The 14,554-nt window shown below is 36.9% G+C and overlaps 1 protein-coding gene across 3 annotated transcripts in view; it reads right to left on the bottom strand.

Annotated features, from left to right (window-relative positions):
* Positions 1-2,467: 2,467 nt before the first annotated feature.
* LOC129237420 (synaptic vesicle glycoprotein 2B) overlaps positions 2,468-14,554 on the bottom strand; it is a 41,445-nt gene continuing 29,358 nt past the window's right edge. For all 3 annotated transcript variants that reach the window (XM_054872166.1, XM_054872164.1, XM_054872165.1), the window contains exons 2-4: positions 6,953-7,236; positions 5,380-6,049; positions 2,468-4,048 (exon numbers count right to left, since the gene is read on the bottom strand). In XM_054872166.1, coding sequence (XP_054728141.1) covers positions 2,902-4,048; positions 5,380-6,049; positions 6,953-6,989 — 1,854 coding nt within the window. In that variant the 5' untranslated portion in view covers positions 6,990-7,236 and the 3' untranslated portion in view covers positions 2,468-2,901. The remainder of the gene's footprint in view (positions 4,049-5,379; positions 6,050-6,952; positions 7,237-14,554) is intronic.

The following is a 14,554-nucleotide window of genomic DNA, read 5'->3' on the forward strand; positions in this document are numbered from 1 at the left end:
TCGACCCTAAGGCCTTTATTCATTCGCTTTACTATTATAGATAAACCTACTAAGGTAGGTAGGTAGGTGAAATGGTTGAAGTACCAGTCTGGCACTCCTCAAGTAGCACTGAAGCGCCGTTTTGATACATTTATGAGACATCCAACAGGCAGATATCTACAGCCAACCAGAGCGGTTGATATAATGGAGAAGATTAATTGGATTTAGGTTGGCGCACTGCCCCAGACTGTTGAAGAAAAGAGCACCCAGTGACCGTAGTCGTCTAGCTGCCAAACCCGGACATTTACCGAGAAACTGCTCAACAGTCTCTTTCTCTGAAAGTTTCCCACAGCTTCTACAATGGGGGTTAAATGGTAACCCTAGCTTTTCCGCGTGTGTGCCGATCATCCAGTGACCGGTAAATACAGCTGCGAGTTAGGAAATTGAATGGCGAGGAATCAAAAGGACTTTCTGAGTCCTTCGTATATTGTACTGGGGCCAAAGGGTTTTCGAAATACCACATTAAGAAATGGAGCTTCATCTTTTCTGCGCTTCCCTGAGAAATAATTTGTGCAGTTCCCCCTTAACAACTGACAGGGGATGCTGATGACCGGGTAGGAGGCCTCTGAGGCCTTCCTGGCAAGCTTATCAGCAATTTCATTTCCCTCTATGTTCCTATGTCCTGGAACCCATATCAGAGAAATGTTACTTGCACACCCAAGAGATTTGATTTTCTCCTTACAGGAGCTTACTAATTTCGTTCTGCACCATGACGTCGTCAGAGCCTTGATCTCGGATTGACTATCGGAGAAAATGTTAATATCTCCCTCGCTCTAGGGTTCCCTAAGCATTTTGCATGGCTGCAGGATTGCAAAGACTTCTGCTTGAAAAACACTAGCAGTGTTCGGCAGTTTAAAGGAGATAGATAAAATGGCTGATTTAGAGAAAACCCCTGCTCCGACTCCCGATTCCATCTGGGAACCGTCAGTGAAGGCAGAGGTGCAAGCTTCTTTGCAGATTTTCCCCTCGGTCCAATCCTGCCTATTTGGAAAGATAACATTATTTTACATAATTTGTAAGTGCACCTGATACCCTTAAGGAAACTTCGGAGGGAACAAGCTACTAGATTCTTCGATTGGTCCTTCGCCCCTATGCTCAATTCCGACAATCTATTTGTACGTCAGAACTGTTTCGGTCTTCCAACAGGGTTTCCCCTGACTTCAGCCTGATCAAGTATAGTTAGAGATGCTGCTAACTAAACATAACCTCAAAAGGCGCCAGTAGTGTTATCTCTCTCACTTAAGAGTATTTGATGCCGTTGCACATCATTTTACGTGAACAATTCATTATTTCCGCAATTCTCGTTAGTTTTTGTACTTTTTCGTAAGGGTCTCAAATAATGTTTTTCTGTTTAAGTGAGCGGTGCTTAAACTTTCACCAATTGCTCCATTTTATTGATTACAAAAAACAAGTCAAAAATTAAATATAAAAATTTCGAAACATGGGTAGCAATTAGAAGTGTTTGAAAAACTATTACAAGTTTTTTTGAACAGGGTTGCCATATAATTTTTCAGCAAGCAATGCAAGTTGGGTCTGGTGGTGAATGAGGACAAAACGAAGTACCTCCTGTCTTTCAACAAACAGTCGGTGCACTCGCGTATCGGCACCCAAGTCAGTCAGTCACTGTTGACAGTTATAATTTCGAGGTTGTAAAGGACTTCGTTTATTTAGGAACCAGCATTAACACCGATAACAATGTCAGCCTTGAAATCCAACGTAGAATCTCTCTTGCCAACAAGTGCTATTTTGGACTAAGTAGGCAAATGAGTAGTAAAGTACTCTCCCTACGAACAAAACTAAGACTCTACAAGACTCTCATCATGCCCGTCCGCGCGTATGGCGCAGAAGCTTAGACGATGACAACATCCAATGAAGCGACACTTGGAGTGTTCGAGAGATAGATTCTGCGTAAGATTTTTGGACCTTTGCACGTTGGCAACGGCGAATATCGCAGACGATGGAACGTAAGCTGTATGAGCTTTACGACGACATAGACATAGCGCAGCGAATAAAGATCCAACGGCTACGTTGGCTGGGTCATGTCGTCCGAATGGATATAACCGCTCCGGCTTTGAAAGTATTCGCTGCGGCACTAGCTGGTGGTAGCAGAGGAGAGGAAGGTGTGTCCAATTGCCGCCGGTTAGCACGAGAAAGAAACGACTGGCGCGCTTTGTTAAACTCGTCCAAAATCGCGTAAGCGGTTATCGCGCCAATTAAGAAGAAGAAGAATGCATGTTCGATTGTAACACTTTCATAAATCTCTAAAATTCTGCGAACAGCATTGCCACATATTCAAGATTTTCATTTGGAGATCAATAAATTTTCAATAGAAAAGAAACACATTGGAATTTCGACTTCATTGACTGCGGACGCTCTTCTTCTGTGTCCTCTTTTATGCAATTTCTTGTAAGTAAACACGCAAACCCACTTCTCGTTTTTTCTTACTTTCAACTTTTATTTAAAATATGAAATTAAATTTGTATGATCGTTTTCTTGAAACTTTTAGTTTACTTTTGGTAATTACGTGTATATATGTATGTAAATTCTATTACTGTTTACTTTATATTAATCGGTAGTTACATATATTATATATATTACATGGCTAGAAAATTTACAACAAATTCCTAAGCGATATTACATTAGTACTTAGATCTGTGTGTATATGTTTTGCTTTGTTTTTGTGTTTGCGTTTGTATGTGTACATGCATTTATTCCCCACTCAATTAAATCCATTCTTGAAATTCGTTTGTTCCGAGTATTTTTCCCAAACTCGTTCATTTCTGCTCCACTCCGCCTTCTTCCTTCTTCCCTCTTCCCTCTTCCTTCATCCTCTTCGCTCCGCTCTCAATACCCACTCCCTTCTTAATTTAATTCCTTGCGTGTTGTGTTGGGCAACATCAAACACATGAGACCACCACCTATCAACAGGATGGCCACAATGAAAGTCGGTGCCGGGCAATACTGATCTAAAAGTGTGGCGATCACAATGTTACCAATGATGCCACCCATACGCGCCGCCACCATGGATATGGCCACACCGGTGGCGCGCAAATGGGTCGGGAAAACTTCGGTGATGAGACAGTCCAAAGCTGCATTTGCAGCCGAGATGGCACCGCTAAACACAGCCGTCACGATCAGGTTCTGTGTAGAGTTGAAAACGAAGTACATGGCTGCCGAGCAGACGCCGGCCGTCATGGTGCCAAATATGAGGAAGAATTTGCGACCCAACAAGTCCATACCCAAAATGGCGATCAAATTAGCTGGCAGCGCCGACGCCAATGAAATCAACGACTCTTGGAAGACGTTCTGCGGTATGTTCGACGAGCAGACAGCATTCTCCGCCTGACCCTTGCCCACTACATATGCGGTAACTGTACAGACGCCGGCACGCTCATTTGGAAAATCTTTGCTGTACTCATCAAAACGATTGAATAGCTCAGGGAACCACATCATCAGACCATAGTAACCAATGTGGAAGGTAAAGTTGATGGTGATGGAGACAAGTGTGAATTTGAGTATTGGCGAAGTGAACAACTGTTTGCTGTGGTCGGCCATACTCGACATCATTTTGCTGTATTTGCCCTTGACACCTGCCTGATTCTCCTTGATCTCAGCCAACAATTTCTCATCGATGTCCAATTCGACAACAGGATATTGCTCTGCTGGCTTCTTTGTGTTTGTGACGAAGATACCGCGGAAGATGGCCATGGCCCTTTCCTGTTTGCCCTTGGTCAGCAGGAATTTTGGCGACTCGGGTAGATAAAAGAGCAGGAAGGCGACCACGAATGATGGCAAAGCGCATACCATCAGGAAGACACGCCAGGTTTTGTATGTAATTAGATCCGTTTGGAAGCCAATGCCACTGGGAATGATGAGCCACGCCAGGCCGGCAACAAAGAGATTGCCGAAGGTCCAAAAGGCTGCCATGAAACTCAACATGGAGCCACGTTTCGCTTTCGGCTGGAATTCGGCGAAGTACGACCAAATTACCGGACCGCTACCACCGAGACTGGAAGAGAAAGATGACATGCCGATTAATAAGGGAAGAAAAATCGACAAAAATATAAACGAAGACGAACAGTAAAAAAATGTAAACAGTTAAAAAGTTAGGAAGTAAGTTATGACTGGCTGCACATTTTTTTCATTTAAAAAAAGAAATTTCAAGCTATGGCTGCTCAAGAAATTCCCAGTAAATGTCACAAAACTTAAGGCGGAAGAGTCACTTGAGTTTGCGGACTGCATTCATTTTCACTCCAAATGCAGACTTGTATCTAAATTATTACTATTTTTATAAAAATGCTGCTTCTAATTAGTATTTTACATAAAATAGCAAATTATTTTTACTGAAAATTACGTTTAATTACTGAAAGGCTGAAGAAAAATATTTTTTTAAAATTAAGTCTCTTAAAACATTTCATACGCAGACAACAGGGCGTATGAGTGACTTTTGATTTTACTCACTGCATATATGTAAATAAAATGCACTGCGCTTTTCCGCCATAAATTTGCATAAGCCCACGGATGGGTATTAATATTGTCTGTATGTGCGTATGTATGTTAATAAACACACTTTTTCAAGCACTGTAGCGGTTTTTGTTTTGTTGTTCGCGCACAACGTTCATAATTAAAACGTCGATTTGATGATGATTTCAAAATTTTGTTTACGATTTATTTCTCATTGAGCGCTTTTTGTGTAAATAAACAAAAGGCAGGCAGCCAGGCAGCCAGGCAGGCATTGCAAATGTTTGCAATTTTCGAATATTACAAATTTGTTGATGAACTTAAAAAATGTGAGAACGTATGTAGCTATATGGGCAGCGCAAATATATGCGCTGTTGTAGCAAATTAGCACCTCGCAAGCCCGGCGTGAACTCAAAATATTTCTCTTCTCTATATAATTTGTGGAAATGTATGTACAAATGTGTGTACAAGCGAATATACTTATACTATGCATATATGTGTGTGTGTGTGCGAGTGAGGCATGCAATACAAAAGAAAGTGTTGTGCCGGCACATTTTGCTCGGCAGCATACTTTCGGCTGGTCGCTGCTAGGGGAACCGCGCCCGCACACATTAACGCCCTCAGCTACACGCCGCTCTGAACAACAAAGCTACGAGTAATTTAATTAACACCAAGCCGTGTCTTATTTACAAGTCCGGCTCTTACAGCAGCGCTCTCGCTTCGTCAATGCCAGTGATTCATTTTAGTGTTAGCGTGTTGTGGCGTAACTAATGATGGTTGATTGATTTCTTTTTGCACTTGTTTTTCAACATTTTACTAATACTATAACATTTGCATGTACCTACATATACGTTTGTGTGTGTGTGTGTGAATACTTACGCCGCACCGTTGAGAAAGCGAAACAACATAAACCATTCGTAGGTTTGCGAAAATGACGATGCAACAATACAAAATCCATTCATGAAGGAGATCACAATGAGCACCTTCTTACGTCCCACCGCATCGGCGATGCTGCCCCAGAAATAGGCACCCACCATCATGCCAATGAAAATGATCGAGTTGAGCCAACCTTTGGAGCTTGTGTTCAAATCTAAATCACATTGTGCCGACGGTAGGATGAACGACATTGAAATGACATCCATTTCCTCGCTGGTGCTCACCAGACCACAAATGGCCAGTAGGATATAATGGAATTTGCCATAGCCGCATAATTCGATGGCCTGCTCAAAATTAGCACGTACACCAGTTGAGCGACGACCATCGGCGCCTGAGCCTCCGCCATTGCTGCCACTGCCGCCAGCAGAGCCTTGTAATGCGACTCCGTTGTTAGTGACTTCAATGACGGCCGCACTGCCCTTTTCTACGTCATGCTTATCACCGCCAGCGCTGCTAATGTCCGTCTCGTAACCCTTGTTGACTGCTGCGAATTGATATTCGGGATCCTTGCCACCACTGCCCAATGAATAGGGCTGTAGAATGGAGCGATTGTCGATAGAGTTGTTTCTGCTGCTATTGTAGTTTGGTTGGATGCCAGCCTCTACATTATAGGCTGTGAGAAAGAGAGCGAGAGGAAAATAGAGAAAGAAATAATTAATTGAGTTTATGGCAAATCAGTAAATTATTATTGCTTTTTAATTAATGAAAAATGTAGCATTCGAAATTCTTATGCTTATAAATTATTTTAATATTTATAAACAGTTGCTGATAATTATTCATAATAAATATTCGCTTTCCTTTATTTAATGAAAATTTTTGTGAAATTAAATTTTGCAAAAAATGCAATTTTATTAGTTTTATTACTATTCAAATATCCTTTCAAAGCGCTTAGTAAGCATTTATGAGCATTTGAATTGCCTTCAATGTGATTCATAAACTGCTTTTCACAACATTTACGTCAAGAAATGCTAATTGTTGCTAAAAAGTTTATGAATCATACAAATTCCCATTTTAAATACTTAGTTTTTAATACGGAGTGAATATTTACTACTACTTACTACGGACAGCTAACCTTGATGTCAATTCAATTACAATAGATGGCTTTGATTAACGTATGGAAATCATCGCACGCCAGAAATCGTTGGGCGCGAAACACATACATATGAAAATGCTTATGTAAATGGCCTAATATTGATAATTTTCATTAACTTTAAAAACCGTCATTAATCTCCTCAAATATGGAAAGTTTTAAATTATAAAAAATGTGATATTTTTAGAAAATAATAATAATAAGGCCGCCGGTATTACCAAATATTTTTAAAACAGACTTATCAGTATAAGCAATTCATAAAAATTTGTCGTACAAGTCAACCGAATTCGCAAGCAAGCGAAATTTCTTAAGTTTGTTGATTAATATTTGAAAAACCGCAGATAAGTACAAAATGGAAGTATTCACGTGCTTAATGAATTATGCACTATAAACATATACATTTTTCTATTGTATTTGCATACTTACAATCACTTTTATTCTTAACCGAATCACCTTCTACCATTCTATGAGTTCGATTTTTTGTTGGCTTTTCTCTCGCTTGAATCGAGACGAATAAAATTAAATGAAGGAAATTGAAGAAGTGAAATTAATCACTCAAAAAAGTTGTTGGGTTTTTGTTTGCGGTGTTTTGTAGTCTTGCCGGCTTGCGATGCTGCAAAACCACTATTTATTTACGAGGTGTAAAAAGTAGTTAGTAAAATTTCCGTATAAGAGAAATTTTAAACAGTTGATTGAATGATTTTAACGATCTGCAATGAAAATAAAAGAAATGTGTTAATAAATAATTTTATGAAAGAAAATTGAAAAATTAATTAAAATTAAATATGACGTTTTATTACTTTAATTAATTTGCGAAAATTCCAAGATTTTTCAAAATTAGTTTATGAATAATTGATGGCTATAATATAAAATAAAAACATTTTTTACATAAATAATAAATTTTTTGAATGAACAAATTATATAAAATTAAATTACATAAATAATTTTTTATAAACTTGTTTTGTTAACACTATCGAACAGCGAATATCTAATTTTCGGGTGACTGTACATTCCTGGGTACTGTGCGGGCCTGCAAGTGTAGCATATGCGGCATTTCTTTCTGGCATCGAAATAATTACGACAATGCCGCACTGAAATCAAAAATCTATGCTTTTGCGTAAAATTGAAATGAACAATGAGCTCAAAGTAAACGGAGTTTCGCGGCTTTTATGGCAAACGAAATCTGCAGTATCGTCACCAACGAATGGCGGACGAATAACCAGATGTAATAAAGTTCGCACTACATTTTCGATTATGATGCAATTAAATCAGAAATAGTTGAAAAAATCTGAGAACAAATAATAGGCGAAGAGCCACTGAGGGTGTGCGAGTTTACTAAGTTCTTGAGTCCACTCACAGGGTCCATGTATCTATTCGTAACTGTGAACTAAACTTTGACGCACCAAAGCTTAGAGAAGATTGAAGAATGGCTAAAAATGTAGGCTTCTTGAAAGAAATAAAGAGCGAGATAGCCCTAGATACGTTAGCGCTAACCTATCATGTTCTGCGAATTTGGCCTGCTGTGACTACTCTTTTTACTTAAACTTGATCTGCTGTAGTTACTTCAGTGAATTTTAAGAAGCTCGATAAATTGTATTGAATATGTGAAGAGCGTTACTAAATTGTAAGACCATTAGATTAAGGAGCACTTCCCTAGTGCAACTTTAACTGTAGGCATCTTAGAATTTACAATGAAAGAACCAACTTAAGTGCTTTAAATTACAAGGAATACTTTAAATTAAAAGGAATATTGTTGAAAGGGAATTATTGGGTGATAACTTAAATTCTACTTGAAAAAAATTAAGTTTTTTGTCTAGACCGATAACTCTTTAGCAAGTATTTACTTCGAAAATTGCTCAACTCCGACTCTACTGATAAATAAGTAGTTACCTCGCATACCTTCCTTTGGAAAATCGCACTAAAATGAGAATATCTCTCTTATTTAAAAATATATGCATTAGTATAGAGAGCAGAGAAATTGATTTATTTTAAATAATCGCTATTCAATCGCTTGAGCACCAGACGGACGCGTTATCAGCGAAGTTCAACCACACCTATCAGCGCGAAAGTATATATGAGTATTAATGTATGCATACTTATATTTTAATTGAGGCCTCTACAGATGCTAAGTGTTGTTCTTTATAAACAAACATACATACATAAAATATAAAAGAGGAGGATCGCACTTTGACCTTAAGATCTTTTGTGCCCATATAAGTATAAACAGGCGCGCTCGGCTACAGATTTTTATATGTAATTGTGCGACAACAATTGTCTCTGGATTAGTGAATTGACGACTATCAGTTATCAGTTCACGAATTTTAAAATAAATAAACAGTAATATTAACTGTAAGCTCGAAAATAGTTCTTGAACTAGTTACAGGTTTTCCTGCCGGTCACCGCAACTTAAGGAAGGAATGCATTCTACATTCTCACCTCTACAGACTAACGATAGGGCAGGAGAACAGATAAGATAAGGAGCTCTTACGAGGCTTATGCTTTGGCTCCCAGAGACCACGTGCTGGAGAGCAACTCATCAAAGGTCTTAAATAAATAGAATTAAAATAATATACTTTTGAAATAAGAAAATTCAATGCATAAAACTAAAGCACCATGTTTTAAGACAATCACAACCTTTTAAATTTAGTACCTACCATTTGAAGACAAAATAGGTATCAACTCTTAAGTCTTAGTAAATTCTCTAATCAATCCATGTTGTATTGCCTCGGAGACCAGTGAACCCCGCTAAACTGGATTTAATTATAAGAAAGTATAAGTTTCACTTTATACCACTGATTTACTAGATTTTCGCACGAAAGAAATGTTCAAAATGACACCGAGCAGCTCTCCCAATATGCAATTCAAGTGATGGAAAAAAATAAAAATCTGAAACTATAAGTACTTATCTCCCAATGAGCTAACGAGCTTTAAGGTTGTTGTTGTTTTCTTTTATTTTTTGTTTTGCTGAATAAAAATCTCCAATGAGCTACAGAAAAATAATGAATTGTAATGTGTGACAATTAAATTAAATGCCAGAACGAAACCAATTTCGCGCAGATGTTTGCTAATACATTACAGATGTACACGCATTATAGGTGTCCCAATTTATGTGGAAAATTTTGCAGATTTTACTGATTTTTTATTGCTGTGCATTGTTCAGCTCCCCAGGCACTTAGGTTAAATACAGTTGGAAGCCCCAAAAGCGAATTCTCCAGAATATTTTCTGAGAAAACTTTTAAATTTATTGATCAAAAAATTTGTACACATATTATGTTATCTTTTAATTGTATTTTAAGACTTATTGAAAATATTTATTCGGAAAGGATCTATAGCTGATTTCAGAAAAGACATTTTGCGGTGACCACTATATTTCTGAACTGGATTCTCCGACATTGAAAAACCAAACAGATTTCGTTAAAGTAATGTTAAATCTAGTAATTAATTGAAGGTATAAGCAAAATATTAAATTGTTTATACAAAAATTTTTTATCGGCGAGAAAAAATCATCTTCTATTAATTACTAAAAAATATATTTAAGAAGCTCGTGTTAAAATTTGAGACTAATCGGTTTAACCGTTTTCGAGTAATGTTAAGCACTTTGAAAACACCATTTTGAGAAAAACGCGTTTAAAGTTTGAAAAACACTTTCAAGCACTCTGAAAACACACCGTAACGATATTAAATTTTCTGTTTGTATTCTTAAATATATGTACATTAAGAAAAAAAAATCGATTTTTTGAAAATTCTAACTGTATATAACTCCTTAAGGTTTAGAATATAAAATTTGAGTATAGCTGGCATAATTTTGGTGGACCCGAGTCGCGGATCAAAATAAAAAAATGTGTCTTTCTTGGCGAAATATTCATTTATTTTTCACAACACAGTTTTTAATCACTCATCGGGCGAACGGACGCAAATTTTGTAATCTAAGCGTTGAATAGTAAGAAACCAAAAAGTGCACGAAATCGAAAACTTTTGAAAATTCGGACACCCTTAATATTAAATACGCATTTCACAATGTCAGCATTTTAAAATTTCGTTGAAGTTAAGTATATGTATTTTCATTACAAAATATGTTTACATTTTTTGCATTTTTATTTTTTATTTTGCTAAACTGTCCAACACCTCCATAACGACAACATACCAGCCCACTGCATGTATGCACATACAATTGAAAAACACTTAGCTTCACACTTGCTAATCTTTAAGAGCACACAGGGCTGCATCGAAAGCAACAAAAGCGTGAATTAGCACGCCGGTATTATATAAATAAGCGTTAAATTGGAAGAAACTATTTTTACACCTACATACAAACATAGATACTCGAAATCGAGCAAGAACACAAATAATAGATTAATAACTAATTCTTGATGACACTTGTAAAATGTATGATTAGAAATAATTAAGTGAATGCTGGAAATTCAAGTGCTCGTCGCGTAGATAGCAAATTTGTTTGTTAATTCAAGTGTAAACACTTTTCAGGCTCTTCTAGTGCGATAATTCGTAGAGAAACAGCTGATTAGCCTGATTTGATTGTCTGTTGTACATAAGACTTTTGAAAATTTGCTGCTCCAATGTGACGCATACTTATAAAGGATTTTCCAATAAGAGGTGTTATTTTGTTCGTTGTGCAGATCAATACCGTTCAATTCCGGCCACATAAAATCGTTAATCATCTCTCGATAGCGCAATCGCATTTTCGAAAAAGTAAGGTCCAATGACTCCGCCGGATCATAAGCCGAACCAAACAGTCACACGTTGAGGATAGAGAGGCTTTTCAGCAATAACTCTTGGATTTTCTGAGCCCCAGATCCGACAATTTTGTTTGGTGACGAAGCCACCGAGGTGGAAATGGTCCGATCGGCCGGCTTGAGTTCTGGCCTCAACAGACGTTATAAGCCTTAAGACCCAAACCTTTATGCAAAATACGCTGTAATGACGTTTGTGGAATGCCTTATTGCAAAGAACGACGAGAACTGGAACCACCACTTTCGGCTACAACAGCATTATTTTCGGCTGTTCTTGAGCGACGTGCACGGGTTTTATTCTGCGCATCACTAACTTGCCCCAACAGCTCGAATCTTTTCACCAATTTCTGTATTGCGGTCCGACAAGGTGCTTCACGATGACCCAAAAATGTTCCAGTTTTACGAACCGTTTCACCATTTGCATATTGAATTTTAATAATCTCAGTGCGTTGTTTAAGCGTGTATCGTTCTATTTGTGGCGTAGTTTCTACTTGTCAAATATCAAAACATGACAGATTCAAAAGTGACGTCTACTGAAATAGCGGGCTACTCAAAATAACACCTGTTACTGGAAAACCCTATAGTATGACTTAAGTATGTACGCTCTGTAAAAATAACATTGGCTGACTTTAATCGCTGGTTAAGAGCCATTTATTGCAATTTGTATAAATGAACTTACTTATATTATATTTTATAACAATTGCTTTGACATTTCACTGTTCATAAGTATGTTAACGTTTGTTAAATTGTGTCACGTGTTAAAAAAATATCCAGTTCTTTGAGTTACCAATTCAACACCATTTGAGATCCGGTTACATTAAATTTATGGCATATTGCATCAGGTTTTGGCTGTTGTGTAAAGGTATGCAGATAATTAGGGATTTTTCTGCTTTGCTTTGCTAATTATCGCATGAATGCAACTCGAGTACCCGTTTACATGAAATGTGCAACAGCGCGTTGTGTATAGCTGTGCTTCATATGTATGTATATGAACCGCTGGTGAACTTATAAATATTTTTAAGCACATTTTTATCTTCCGCATTAGGTAACTACTTTTAGCTTATTAATGTGTTAGCCATTAAATATTTTTCAATCAGATTAAAAAATGTAGAACTTTGCTGAATTATGAATCAATTGCTATGCGCTAACTGTGCTATATTAACTGTTTCCCGTTGCCTTTTCCTTTTCCGTTTAATGTTGCTTTCGCTGTCAAATTGAATGGTTGCATGGGGTTTGCGGAAATTCAAAGATACTGCCATGTGCCATGCTACGAATATTTGATTAGCGGCACAGGGTGTTGTTTGGAATAAATGTTTAAACAGTTGTATTTGTTTGCTTGCTCGTTTATTGAAGCACCATATTTGTTATGCTCGTATATGAGTTCGCAATAACACTTCTGGTTGATTTTGTAAAAAGGCTTAAGGAAGCGAAATTATAGGCAGCCTGGAGCCCACAAAGGCATGAATAAATTCAATGATAGACAATTACATTGTTTAATGAGGAAATCGATAATTTTTAATTTATGATTGCATGCTAACATGTCTATTTTGTCGTTTATTTACTTAAGCGCGCGCTTCTATTCTGATTAGTAGCGAGCAACTTGCCATAAAATGCTATTTGTAATAAAACTGCTGAGATGTGGACAAATGGAGTCCCCATCTCATTAGGCAGTTAGGCTAATTCACACTCACTTCATTTAACATACATATGTACCTACATACATATAATGCGCATTAAAGCTAAATAGTGTTGACGAGTGTGATAACTGCAATAAAAATAAAATAAACAAATAATTGCCGCACACACTTCTGTTAGGTGCTTGGCCGAGGTCCTCTTGCTATTTGATGTTTTTCCACAAAATGGGGGGGGCGTACAGTTTTAAGTGCGAACGGGTCCAATAGTTTTCTTGAACTAATCGCTTATAATTGCTTGTTTTTTGCTCTTTTGTTTTTATCGCATAGCGTAATACCACATTTTAAAATAAGTGTACGTCAATAAAAATAAGTCAATAATAAATATTGACGACTCGTATTTAAAATCGCTCAGACGATAAATAAAATACCACAAGTAGAAAATATACCAGCTTTTGGTGAAACAAATAGCGAAATCAACATTAAACAATAAAACGCTCGATAGCGGCTCAAAATGTGCCAGATGTGGCGTAAACAAAAACAATTGTAAACTTGCAGCATAAAAGTTTAAAGAACAAAGCAACAATTTCAGCAAAAAAAAAAAAAAGACACAGCCAACAAGTTCCTGTTCTCCTTCAATTGGACTACAATTTGCGCAGCGAGAATGCACATACCCGTGCGTATATATGGAAAAACATAAACAAATGCAGCATAGGTAAAAAAGAAAAAAGAATACAACAAAGCAGCATTCTAATGCAACAGTCGTTACAACTTGTTTTTATCCGTTGTCCCAATAAATGGCATTAGACCAGGTTCAATGGTGATTGCTTTTTGTGCGAAAAGGTGCTTCTATATTTTCAATAGGCGCATAAAATAACTTTCGCAGCGCCCAATTGGGGCAATTTCAGCTGCTTCATGGAATCAAGAGACCTCTTGCTACTTGACTTAATTTGAATTTGAAATATGTAAGCTAAAATCTTTATGCAAAATTCCACTCGATGTGAACTGACTTTACGACTCTTTTAAAAGCCTTAAAGTTGCGACCATCGCCCTAGAATTTCGGTATTAATTTTTAATAATTTCCAAAAACTAATCGTTCGTGAACTTCACCCTGCTATGTGGATGTATAAAAGTATAAGTAAAGGTTAAAAACGTTTTGGCACTGCCACATTTTGCAAAAATTTAAAGGTGCGTTTTTTTTAAATACAATTTTGTGTGTTCCTATTAAAAAACCCGTTTTACACATGTAAATTGTAGTTAGCTAAAAAAGTGTAATGCTCGTGCATTTCATTTGCCTGCTGAAAACTCGTTTTACCAAAAATTACGATTTGCTTTTGTTATAATTTTTTGCAAAGCTGTAGTGATAGGTCATTAGAAGTAAATTGATTTAATGAGTTTTTAATTTGTCAGCAAAATTAAAATTAATACTTTTGTTCAAAAATATTGTTTATAGCGCCTAGTTAAAATAAACTAATCATTTATGAAATATATACGAGTATATACGTATGTATGTACATATATGTAAGCAGAAGCAAAAACTCTTTCAATTATTTGCCTTATTTAAAAACTGTTTTTTTAGTAAAATAAAAAAAGTTCCGAGCAAGCAAGCAAGTAACATAACTCACATAACTGTAACCTAAATCAAAATC

Source organism: Anastrepha obliqua, chromosome 2 (assembly GCF_027943255.1).
Source record: "Anastrepha obliqua isolate idAnaObli1 chromosome 2, idAnaObli1_1.0, whole genome shotgun sequence".
Taxonomy (NCBI): Eukaryota; Metazoa; Arthropoda; class Insecta; order Diptera; family Tephritidae; genus Anastrepha; species Anastrepha obliqua.